The sequence below is a fragment of the Chrysochloris asiatica genome, unplaced genomic scaffold (genome assembly GCF_000296735.1).
Source record: "Chrysochloris asiatica unplaced genomic scaffold, ChrAsi1.0 scaffold00341, whole genome shotgun sequence".
NCBI lineage: Eukaryota > Metazoa > Chordata > Mammalia > Afrosoricida > Chrysochloridae > Chrysochloris > Chrysochloris asiatica.
The window spans coordinates 1,628,848-1,642,199 of record NW_006408859.1 but is presented as its reverse complement, the minus strand read 5'-3'; the positions used below and the strand labels follow the sequence as shown (position 1 = coordinate 1,642,199).

General features: G+C 36.9%; 1 protein-coding gene across 1 annotated transcript in view; it reads right to left on the bottom strand.

The window, feature by feature from the left end:
- Window positions 1-13,352, bottom strand: part of CHMP3 (charged multivesicular body protein 3) — a 105,612-nt gene that overhangs the window by 64,196 nt on the left and 28,064 nt on the right. The window contains exons 2-3 of the mRNA XM_006875862.1: window positions 13,139-13,199; window positions 1,702-1,881 (exon numbers count right to left, since the gene is read on the bottom strand). Of these exons, the coding sequence (XP_006875924.1) occupies window positions 1,702-1,881; window positions 13,139-13,199 (241 nt within the window). The remainder of the gene's footprint in view (window positions 1-1,701; window positions 1,882-13,138; window positions 13,200-13,352) is intronic.

Genomic DNA, 13,352 nt, shown 5'->3' with positions numbered 1-13,352 from the left:
ACTCTCCTTCAACCCATGATTATTTTCTTCAATTTATAAAGAAAAATTGAGGAGCCATTCACTATCAGGCATATTTTCAAACCACAGCTGAATGTTAAAATTGAACATCAAGAATTATCTTTATAGCCAAATACCAATTAATAGATCAGGAACTTATTTGGCCCCATCCTTTAAGCTGAAACACACAATTTAACTTTTGAGTGTGATATACTCATCAGCTTAGTATCTAACAGTGAAATGAATTAATTTTTTAGTGAAATATTTCTCCATAATTTTAAAGTCAATGTTCAATCTAAATATCCAATAGTCATTTGCTACCATTCCCAAGTAACTCTAATTCTCTATTGTTATTGTTGTTAAGTGCCACTAAGTCAGTCCCGACTCATAGCGACCCTGTACAGGGTTTCTGAGGAGCTGCTAGTGAGTTTGAACCACCAACACTGCAGTTCAAATGACTTGCAGTCCAGTGCTTATCCTACAGCGCCACACCAGGACTCCAATTCTCTATTAGTGGTAGTGTAGTGGTGGTGGTGGTGTGCCATAGAGTCGGTTCTGACTCACAATGAACCTGTACAGGATTTCTGAAGTTGTAAATCTTTACCGGAACAGAACACCTCATCTTTCTCCAGCGAACAGCTGGTACTTTTGAACTACTGCCCTTAAGGTTAGCAGCCCAACTCACAACCACTATGCTACCGGAGCTCCTTCGATTCTCTATTGTTGTTGTTGATTAAGTGCTGTCGATCAGTTCCGACCCATAGCGATCCTGTATGGGTTTCTAAGGAGCAGCTGGTGAGCTTGAACCACCAACCTTGTAGTTCAAACGACTTTGCAGTCCAGCGAATTAGCCCACAGCGCTACACCAGGACTTTGAGGACTTTGTAATTTAACAGAAGTTAAGTAAGAAAAGAAACTAACGGAATGCAAAATATGATCAATGTCTCAGGTTGCCACTGACTTGGAGATGCCTATAAAAGACCACAAACAGCCTTATACTAGACACTTGAAAACAGAATTATGTTTTGTCTTTATATTAAAAATTTTAAAGAAATGACCTAAAATTGGTAGCTCACATGTATGCCGAACATTCATTACACATTCTGCAGACTCCTTAAATGTGAGGAAGTATTGTGGAAACAGAGATGAAACAGAAAAGGAGGCGGGTAAAAGCCAAAGCCAAAGCCAAAGCCAAAACTAAGCTATTTAAAATTGTTGCCTATGACTTACCCTGGGCCTCTTACACAAAAGGGGACCTTTTCATCCTTCCTCCAACATATAGAGACCAGGTTCTTTACTCCTAAGACTCAACTCTCAGGTTACTAATCAAACACTGTTCACATGAAGAAATACAATCTTAATTCTAAACAAAGCAAATTTAAATGTTGGTTTTGGTTTTGCCATTACTTCTGTAACATTAGTTAAAAATTAAAAAATATAAAAGAAGGGTAACACATAAAAATAATTGTTGTTGGTAAGTGCTGTCGAATCAGTTTGACTCCTAGAAACCTTGCATAGTGCTTACAAGGTTTTAAATCTTCGTGAGAGCAGAAAGTTCTCATCTTTCTCACACAGAGTGGCTGGCAGGCTCAAACTGTATATGGAGCTATTGTGCTCCTAATAAGAATACTATTTTCTATTCAAGGAAACATTGTTGATAAAAGCAGCATGAGCATCAGTATTACCAGAGGGCTGTGGTCTTACCAAGCTGGTTCTTCATCCCCATGAGCGCGGAGTTCATGTGGGCTCGGGATGCGTAGAGCTTGCTCACAGCCTTTCTTGACCTGATCATCTCCTTGGCCAGAACCACACAGACATCCTTCTGGCCCTTCTTGGCAGCATCTTTTACAGATCGTTTTACTTTCTCCTCTTCCCTTTGGATATCTGTACTTAGAACAAAACACAAAAACAACAAAAATCAGGGGTAAGCCAGGAGATTCATGGGCACTCAAATCCATTCTAGTGCTCCTCAGGACAACATACGTGTGTGGTAGTGGTGGTGGTGGTAGCTGTGTGCCACTGAGTCGATTCCTAGACATAGTGAGCCTTAATATTGTTTCTAACACTGTAAATCTTTTTTTTAAAAAGATTTTATTGTGAATTCAGTGAAAGTTTATAGGGCAGATCATCAGTTTTACATTCAACAAATCATACACTTTGCTTCTTTACTATGACTATAATTCCCTCCATGTACCATGTTAACAGTATTTCTCTCTGTTCATTTTAGCTCTTTTTAAAATTTTATTATTATTTTTAACACTCATGCACATGTAATAATTTAAACCACCAAAAGGCACATTCTGCATATCCAATGTCTAAGTTGCCGGTCCCTATCTACCCTGTATACAGAGGGGATAGCATTGATACTTGATGTATCCATTCCTCTGTTGGTATTTTGAGCTACTACATCCATGAGAATTAGGAGCTCTGGTGACGTAGTGGCTACGAGTCAGGCTGCCAACTGCAAGGTCAGCAGTTCGAAACTACCAGCGGTTCCGCAGGAGAGATGAGGCTTTCGGCTCCCGTAAAAATTTACAGCCTCGGAAACCCTGTGCAGGTTCACTATGAGTCAGAACCGACTCCACAGTACTTAACAACAACAACAACATCCATGAGAATAGGTCAAGTTCATCAAATTTTAGCAATTTATCATTTCCTTTATCAAAAATTGCTTTTTCTTTATCTTCCTCTAGTCAAGTTCTAATTATCAAGCCATCAAAGCTAGGTCAAATGGGTACTATCAGCAAGTTTGGGTGCTCCTGTATGTCTCCCCTCACTTCCTATCAGCTGAATACTTCACTCTCAGCTCTAGCCCTCTGTGGCTATGTCCTTGTCCATGGGCTCAGGTCTCACCACACTTTGGACCAACCAGTTGTCCTTCTTCTCTCGCTCATCTCCAGGTCAACGGGAGTCTATAGAACGTGGTTGAACTTAGCCCATTTCTTTATTGCTTCCTTTCCTCTTCTTCCACTCACCAGTAAACCAAGGTGGTCGCCAACAAGCTTCCATGACTGCTCATGTGTTCCCTTTGAGTTTCAGCCTTAGAGGGGGGTTTGACCTGAAGGGACTTGATTGCTTGCCTTGATGGCTTCCTGGCAAACAACTTGCTTATTCTTGTAGTAGCCAATCATACTGCCATTTGGGGGGGTGGGTTTCCTGCTGACTTTTCTTTGAAGATGTATCTGTCACTCTAGCTATTCCAGATTGGCCTGCTTGTCCTTTCTAGTAGGAAATGTCCCACCTCAGAAGGTTCTGGATGGGACTCAGGATTCCACCTATGGTCCTATACGCTGCAAAGGCCTATTTCACTAGGCAAGATGTAGAACCCCTTTTAGGTATTCCAATCAGCTATAGGCTGAAGACAGGCTTACAAGCTTTCTATAATCATGTTTCCTGACATTCCTTTCTATCCAACTCAAGTGTCTATTTTATAATAGTAAGCAAGGAAAACCAATATTCTTAAGACAGTCAAGCATCTTAGTATTATTAACCCTCTTCAGACTATGCCTTGATCCCTGTATCACAGAGCCCTGTTGTTCCAAGGTTGAGCATGCATCACTATTTACCTCTGTTCCACTAGGCCATGCACACCTGTCTCAGTGTTCCTCTATCTATCTTGTTCTTCCACCTCCTCCTCCCCCTTTTTGTGTATTGCCCTCCCCAACACCCAAACTGTGATGTGTCTGCCCCTACCCTATGCTCTACTGTTGCCTCCCTCAACCTCCCCCAAATATCCTCCCTCCCCTCACTGGTAACCAACAAAGAATTTTCTTTTTTCCTTTTAGTATAGGAATCTTTTCTTAAGCTTTTACAATAAAGATCTTATGCAATATTTGTCCTTTTGTGACTAATTTCACTCAGCATTATGACCTAAAGGTTCATCCATGTTATGTGGTGGCTTGCAGCTTCCTTGGTATTCTTCAAGGTAGCATAATATTCCATTGTATGCATGTACCAAAGTTTGGTTATCCATTCTTCCATTGATGGGCACGTAGGCTGTCTCCATCTTTTTGCTACTGTGAACAGTGCTGCTATGAACATTGGTATGCATATACCTACTCATATTATGGCTCGTATTTCTTGTGGATATATACCAAGTAGAGGAATTGCTAGATCATAAGATATTTCTATTTCCAACTTTCTTAGGAATTGCCAAACTGTTTTCCAGAGTGGCTAGACCATTTTACAGTCCCACCATCAATGTAGGAGGGTCCCAATCTCTCCACATCTTCACCAGTATTTATTGCCCTCTGCATTTTTAAACTTTGCTATTATTGCTGAGGCTGTAAATCTTTATGGGAGCAGAAATCTTCATCTCTCCCCCAAAGAACAGCTGGTGAATTTGAACTGCTGACTTTGTGGTTTGCAGCCCAACTCAAAGCCCACTACACTACCAGGGTTCCTTACATACATGTATGTTTTTTGTTGCTGCTAAGTGCTGTTGAATCAGCTCTGACTCACAGTGACCCTGCATAGGTTTTCCGAGGCTGTAAATCTTTATGAGATACGAAAGCTTCATATTTCTTCATTCTTCATTCTTCTGCAGAATGGCTGGTGGGCTCGAACTGTCAACCTTGTGGTTCATAATGCAGTGCTTATTCTATAAAGCCACTGCAATCTCCATATATACATACTGCTGTTATGAAGTGTTATCAAATCTTCCAACTTATAGCAACCCTGCATATGGGTTCCGAGGAGTGGCTGGTGGTTTGAACCGCCGACCTTATGGTTAGCAGTCCAGTATTTATCCTACAGAGCCATACCAGGACTCCCATACACATATTGTTGTTGTTAAGTGCCATCGGGTTGGTTCTGACCCACAGCAAAGCAGAATGAAACACTGCCCGATCCTGGGCTAACCTCACTACTGTTGCCACATTTGAGTCCATCGATACTGCCACTTGGACAATCCATCTCGTTGGGGGTCTTCCTCTTTTTCTCTGACACTCCACCTTACCAAACATGATATCCTTCGCCAGTGACTGGTCCTTCCTGACAATATGTCTGAAGTATGAGACAAGAAGTTTGGCCATCTTGGCCTCCAAGGCCACATATAGGAGGACATAAAAAAAATCCAAAATAAATGTGGTAAGGATTCATTAGTTCCAGAAGCAACAATATATTGGTAAGATTAAAAAGCTAAGTGTAATTTTATTATACTTGACAAAATTTCAAAATTGCATTTGCACAATCCACTCTAGTATTTGTTGGTACTGGTACTCAGGAACTTAAACAATATTGTTTAAGTGCATTCCAGAGCTCTACCTAATAATCCAACAACAGATTTCTGAAACTATGGGAATATAATCTCTGTATAGCCATCACGGATCTTAAAAATCTATATTTTAAAGAAAGCATGAATTTATAAATAATAAAAGTTATCACATCAGCATCAACTACAAGTAAGATGCCTATGTGATATGTTATCAGTAGGTTGTGAGTATATAAACATTGAGTCCTAAATCTTAATTCTCACCATGCCCATAGTCCTAATATGAATTTACCCTTGATAGTAGGATAGTAGGTGACTTGAAGATAATACCTATCTCTCCATAACTCAACCTGCGACACCTCCCCAAACACTTCTAGTAATCAGATTCATTATTTCTAAAGGGAGGGCGGGTAACTTAAAAAATACTTTATTGACACTGGAATTATAATTTTATTCAATTAATACAATTTATCAGATTATAAGTAACTGATTTTCAGAATACATTCCAATTTTTTTTAATTGAGATGTGATTCACATACCATAAAACTTCACTCCTTTAAAACATAAAATTCACTGGGTTTGGGTATATGCACAACATCCCTATATTTGATTCCTGAACATGTTCATTATCTCCCTCCCCCTCCCCCGTGCAAAAAAAATCTTATACCTATTAGCAGTCATTCATCATATTCAACCTCCTCTCCTCACCTAAGACTCTGGCAGCCACTAATCTAGTACAGAAGTACCTACTCTGGACATTTTATATAAGTGGAATCATACAATATTTGGCTTCTTTCATTTAGCATAATGTGTGTGTGTGTGTATATATATATATATATATATACACCTCATTCCTTTTTATTGCCAAATAATAATCCACATTTTCAGATTATAATAAAATATTTTGTTTAACCATATCAGTACCTCATTCCTTTTCATTGCCAAATAATAATCCACATTTTCAGATTATAATAAAATATTTTGTTTAACCATATCAGTACCTCATTCCTTTTCATTGCCAAATAATAATCCACATTTTCAGATTATAATAAAATATTTTGTTTAACCATTCATTAGTCAATAGACATTTTGATTTTACCAACATTTATTATATTGTTGATTATTTATCTTTCTATTGTTGAATTATGAAATTTCTTTATAAATTCTGGGTATTAGACCTTTATCTGATATATGTAAATTATTTTCTTCCATTCTGTGAGCTGTCTTTGCATTTTCTTGATATTCTTTGAAGCACAAAAACTTTTAATTTTGATGAAGTACAAGCTATCCTAATTTTCTTTGTGCCTTTGATATCACTTTTAAGAAACCACTGCCTAATCCAAAAATCACATAGAATTATACATACACTTTCTAAGAGTTTTATAGTTTTAAAACACTGTTGCAGTTTATTCTGGTATGCTTTTCCTTCAACCTAAAGAACTTCTTTTGATATATTTCTTTTAGTATAGATCTATTGCCTATAAAATTTCTCAGCTTTTGTTGGAAAATATCTTTATTTTACCTTTACTTTTTAAAGTTATGTTCATGGGACATAAAATTCTGGACTGACATGTTTTGTTTTTTCTCTCCTTCAGGACGTTAAATGTGTTCTGGTTTGCATTACTTCTGGTATATAAAACTGCAATCATTCTATCTTTGTTTCCTGACTTTAATGTTTCTTTGAAGCATTTGTCCACACCTGGTGGGAATACAAAATGAGGCAGCAACTAGTGAAAACATTTTGGCAGTTCTATAACTTTGAAGAAAGAGTTCAAAAAGTTAAACATAGAATTACCATAAGCCCACCAATTCCACTCCTATGAATGCACAGCCAAAAATAAAATAAAATCAGAGGTTCAAGCACTTGTATACCAATGTTCACTGCAGCACTATTCACACACACACAAAACAAGTTAGGAACAACCCAAGTGTTCATCAACAGGTAGATGGATAAATAAATGTATTATATATTCATACAATAGAATATTATCCGGTCATAGAGTAATGAAATTCTAAAAGCATGCTACAACATGGATGAACCTTGAAAATATGCTGAGTAAAGTCAGTCAGATATAAGAGGGCTACTGTTTGATTCCACTCACACAAAATTATCTAGAATAGGCAAATGCATAGACATAGTTTGTTTATTAATGGCTACCATGGTGTGGGACCAGCACTGGACTTTGAACCACAGACTGGCAGTTCAAACCCACCCGATGCTCCTCGGAAACCCTATACAGGGTCACTATGAGTTGGAAGTGACTCGATGGCATTTAATAACAACCACCATGCTGTGGCGCTGTAGGATAAGCACTGTAGGCTACGCTAACTACAAGGTTGGTGGTTTCAACCCACCAGCCACTCCTTGGAAACCCTCTACAGGGTTGCTAAGAATTGGAACCAAGTCAACAGCACTGAACAACATGGGTTGAGGGAGAAGGAAATGGGAAGTTACTACTTAAGGAGTATTAAATTTTTTATTTGGGTGATGAAAAACATTTGAAAATGGATAGAGGTAATAATGGTTTTATAGCATGATGAATGTAACTGATGTCACTGAATTGTATACTTTCAAAAAAGCAAATGTTTTGTTATATATACTTTATCACAATGAAGTTTATAATATTAATGACAATAGGAAACATACACAAAAGAGAAAGGGGTGAGGTCATTTAGAAGGATGGATGAGCTATGGATGAGTAAGGAATACAATGAGCAAAACACAAAAGAACACGCAAAGATGGCTAAACACTAAAATTTCTGGGTTGCACTCAGCTACTAACCAAAATGTTGGCAGTTTGAACCCACCCAGCAGTACAGAGGAAGAAAAGTCTGGTGATCTGCTTCTGCAAAGATTACAGCAAGAACATATTACGGAGCTCAGTTCTACTCAGCAACACATACAGTCACCATGAGTTGGAATCAATTAAACAACAATTAAGATTGGTGTTTGGTGTATGAGTAACTGAATTTATGAAGTTTTTAAAGATGATACTAATCCATCTTTGTGCCATTATTTGTCATGCATTTTACTTCTACATGCTACAACCCCCTCCCCATATACTTACTATTTTTATATATTTACATATACTTATATATACTTACTATTTAATGGGTAATAATTTTTGAAAAAAATTGAGTAAGATAAAAAGTTATTTGTAGTTACAGGAAGTCCCTGATTTATGACAGAGTTCCAGTCCAATGACGGTTGTTAAGTTGGTTGTGACAAATATCAGAAAGTTTTTTTTTAACGTTTTAATTATTATTGCCTTTTATTACCAGTATCTTTATAACTCCAAACTTTATTTGTAATTTGGGGTTGGAAGCATTACATAAACTTACACACACATGTTCATACATATATACACAAATCATCAAAATTTACTTCTATGTTAAAGTATACGAAAACACTGGCATATTCTCAGTTGTGGTAATAACTCCACTGACGAAGATTCTGATCATCTGGATTACCACTGGGAATGGAGATGGAGTTTCTAGTTAGAAAATTCAGAGTTAGCTATTGTTTTTTTCTTCATATATTTTTCAGGAACATCTCTGTTACCAAAGTTGTCTACTAACTTTCACAAATAATCAACATTTGGGTCCATGTTTTCAAGCAACTGAAGCCCCTGATTTATTTTTTAAATTTCACTGTAAAATTTTTGGGCGATTGCTCTCCTTCTTTCTCACTTTATCTTTGTTCCTCAGAATTTCTTTCCTTTTCAAAATCTACTTAGTCCTGATCTGTCAAGTCCCTTTCTTCATCATCTATGAGTTGTTCCACACTGGCAATATCAAGTTCTAAATTCAGTGTTCTTGCCATATGAATGATTTTCCCACTAATCTCATCCATTATATTATCCTGATCAGATGCTTGGAGAATGTTCACATAACTAAGCAATTTTTTTCATAGCTCCTGCATGCATTTTCCCGTAACTATCTCCCAAAAAGATGCAATGTTCTGGATACACCAAGGAACATTATAATTCTTCTAGAAATCACACAATGTTACCATACTTCTATATGCTATAGATTTTGCCTAAGCAAACATAGTAAGTGTACTATGCCCTGGAGGTGGCAATTGCACCTTGATCCAAAGGGCGGAATCACAGCTCTCATATCGGAAGGTAAACACACCATTTTCACCTTTTGATTTAGGTCATCTACATGAAGAAACCGGCCTGTAGCAGTATTAAGTAGCCTCAGAATCTTGAAAGGAATACTCTTTTCAAGGCATCAGGTGTACATTCCTGGGATGAAACAATTTCAGAATTAATCCTCTAATAGCACAACTGCCATCCAGGACTTGGAATTATTCCTGTAGTAGATAGGCAGTTTGTTTTTGTCAATGTTTTGAATGCTTGGGTGTTTTCAGAGTGGTAAACAAGAAAAGGTTTAAATTTAAATCTAGCAGCATTCCTCCAAGCAGTAGCATCAGTCTGTCTTTAAATGCTTTGAAAGCAGGCAATGAAGCTACTTCCTTTGTGAACACAGACCCATTCTAGCATTCTTTTTCAAAACAAGTCTGTTTCGTCCATGATGAAAATTTACCGTTTAGTAATATGTAGACTATACAGAGTGATAGTGAATAATTCATTGATTTTTTAAAAAAATAATTGTTAAAAGTACATTCATAATAGTTAATCATATGTTGAATCCACAGTTAAGTAGGGAACTACCTATACTCACATAGTCACCATTCCTCCAGTTCTTCAATTCTGTGTTAGACTGAAGTTCTTTTCAGTTACAATTTTCCTTCAACTTAAAGAACTTCCTTTCAAATTTCTTGTGGCAACACAACTTTAACAGATCTCTTGGTAACCTATTTTCTCAGCTTTTATTTTAAAAAATATGTATTTATTTCACTTTCATTTTTGAAGACTACGTTCATGGGACATAAAATTCTAGACTGACATGTTGTGGTTTCTTTCCCCGCCCCCTTTCATTACATTAAAGATGTTCCAGTTTGCATTGTTTCAAATGAGAAATTTATAATCATTCTTATTTTTGTTTCCTATATTTGTTTTTTTCCTCTGTTTTATCTTTTCATTGCTAGCTTTAAAATTATCTTTAGCAAAATTTATTTGCATGTGATATTAATGATACTGTATAATGATTTCCATATTCCATGGGTTACCTCTCTTTGAAATGGATGTAAACACAAACACAATCTCTTCCAATCAGTTGGCCAGGAAGCTGTCTACCAAATTCCTTGGTAGCGATGAGTGAGTGCCTCCAGTGCTACATCAGTTTGTTGAAAGATTTCAATTTGTATTTCACCAATTCCCAGTGCCTTTGCTCTTTGCCATCCCTTCACTGCACCTTGGACTTCTTTCTTCAGTATCCTCAGCTATTGATCATATGCTACCTCTTGAAATGGTTGAACATAGACCATTTCTTTTTCATACAGTGACTCTGTGTATTCCATCTTCTTTTGATGCTTTCTATATAACTGAATAAGGAGCTCTGGTAGCGTAGTAGTTATGAATTGGGCTGCGAACCACAAGGTCAGCAGCTCGAAATTACCAGCTGTTCCGCAGGAGAAAGATGAGGCTTTCTGCTCCCGTAAAGATTTACAGCCTCAGAAACCCTGTACAGGGTCGCTATGAGTCAGAACCGACTCCACGGCACATAACAACATCACTCAATATTTTACCCATAGAATCAATCCTCCAGTATTTTAAATCAAGGCTTGATTTTTTACCTCAGTTCTTCCACCTTGAGAAATGTTGAGCAAGTGTTCTTCCCTTTTGGTTTTCTAACTCAACAGCTTTGAAAATTTCATTATAATATTTGACTTTGTCTTCTCGAGCTGTCCAAGATATTTTATGTTCAGCTTTTTTACCTTATTTCTTCCAAGTCTTTAGCATCACTTTGCTGGAGAACAAGTTTCTGAATATTTTCTGACATTCATTTCTTTTCTCCTTGTCATTTTATGATCTTTGGCTTTCTTCCTGTATAATGTCATCCCACAGCTTTTGTCTTTAGTCATTAGTGTCTAGTGTATCAAATTTGTTCTTGAGATGATCTCTAAATTCATGTGGGATATTTCAGGGTCATATTTTGGTGTTTGTAGACTTGTTTTAGTTTTCTTCAGCTTCAGCCTGAACTTACATATGAGCAATTGATGGTTCTACAGTCTACCCTTGGACTTGTTTTGGCTGATGCAATCAAGCTTTCCCATTACTTCTTTCCACAGATGTAATCAATTTGATTTGTGTGTATTCCATCTGGTGAAGTCCATGTGTACAATCATCTTTTATATTGTTTTAAAAAGTTATTTGCAATGACGAAGTATATGGTCCTGTAAAATTCTATAATGTGATCTCCAGCATCATTTCTATCAGAAGAAAGATGAGAGAAGTGGACTAAGAGCTTACTTGGAAAGAGCTGCCACTCTCTCCTCTCTCTCTACTTATATATATATACCAGCTGTTACACAGAGCTGGTAGAGAGAGAGAGACAGAGACAGAGAGGGAGAGAGTGGTAGCTCTGATAGCATAGTGGTTACGAATCGGACTGCTAACTTCAAGGTCAGCAGTTCAAAACTCAAGTCGGGTTACACGGGAGTAAGATTCACAGCCTCGGAAACCCTGTGCAGAGTCACCATGAGTCGGAACCAACTCTACGGTACTTAACAACAACAAAAGAGACAGAGAGAGAATGAATCCTGGTTGAATACACACTGGACTGCTAATCATAAGTTTGGCTGTTCAAACCCATGGCTGATCCTTGGAAATCCTATATAAGGTCACAAGGAGTTGGAACTGACTCAAAGGCACTTAACAACAACATAACATGTATTATATAAGCACATAGTTACATATATAGTTATTTAATTCGGGGTTGTTTCTCCCTTAGCACAGACCCCATGCAGAATTTCTGGGGGTCTTTATCTGGATAGTTTCTTCCTCTCATACTCTGTCCCACAAATTCCAGCCAATTCAGTCTCTCCAAATTCTGATCTCTGTGTTTTCAACATAGTGAGATCATCATGTTCTGCTTGAGACCTCCATCCCTGGCACTTTAATCAGAAAGCATCTCTAGGCAGAGAGTCAAGATCATAGCTACTTCCTTTCTCTCAGTATTCACAAACCTGCACTGCCAGTTTCCTGTCCAGTGTCTGAAAATAATTGTTTCATAGATTTTGTCCAGTTTTCTATATATTTATTATGTGAAAGTCTAAAACTGTCTGCTTCATCATGGCAAGAAACACGTTTCCTTTACTATTTTTTAAAAATTCATTTCCTGTTTTTAATCAAAGAAAATCTGCCAGTTAACAGAAATAAACTACCCATTATTTGTAAGCACACAGTAACAATAGCTATTGTCCAGAGATCTTATCTTCATAGGTTAGATTTTTGACATCTGGACTATACTGTTCCTAAATAGAATGTTAAATTAAAGTTCATATCAATATTTAAATATTTCTTCACTATTTTCTGAATACAGATCTACCTTTTTTTTCAAGGGAGTGCATTCCTTATTTATATTCAATTTCTCGGCTTTAAAATCCTTAAAAGACATTTCTTTATGACTAGTAAGGCTCTTTTGTTCTATAATACAAAATGTAAAGTTTCTTTAAACTCATTGTATCTTTTGTTTTCCTTACACCGATTATAGAATTAGAAAGCAAAGTAATTAGAATAGGTGCAAGTAATTAGCATAGAATAAACTATTACTAGGCTGTTCTTCCACTGCATGGTTTTGAACTGTCACCTTTAAATTAGTAGTTGAGTGCAAACTGCTTGCACCATCCAGGAACTGTTTACGAATTAACTTAAATAATCATATACACATACACATACATGCACACATACATATATAATATTATTATTTCTAAAACCATACAGGTATACTTTACTTTCATGAACTAAAGCAAAATATAACAAGAAAGTAGCGAATAAGAAACACAAAACGATAATTTACCTCTTATTTGTCTGTCAACCACTCTCATTTCTTTTCTTATCTTCAATGACCATTCATTGACCTGGAAAAAAATTAAAAATTAATAAGGGATGCCAACACTCCTAATTCAACAGTAGACATAAAATAAAGCCTTTTTCAGAGAAGAACATTTGGCAACATTCCGCCCCCCCCAACACACACACACACACACACACACACACACACACACACACAC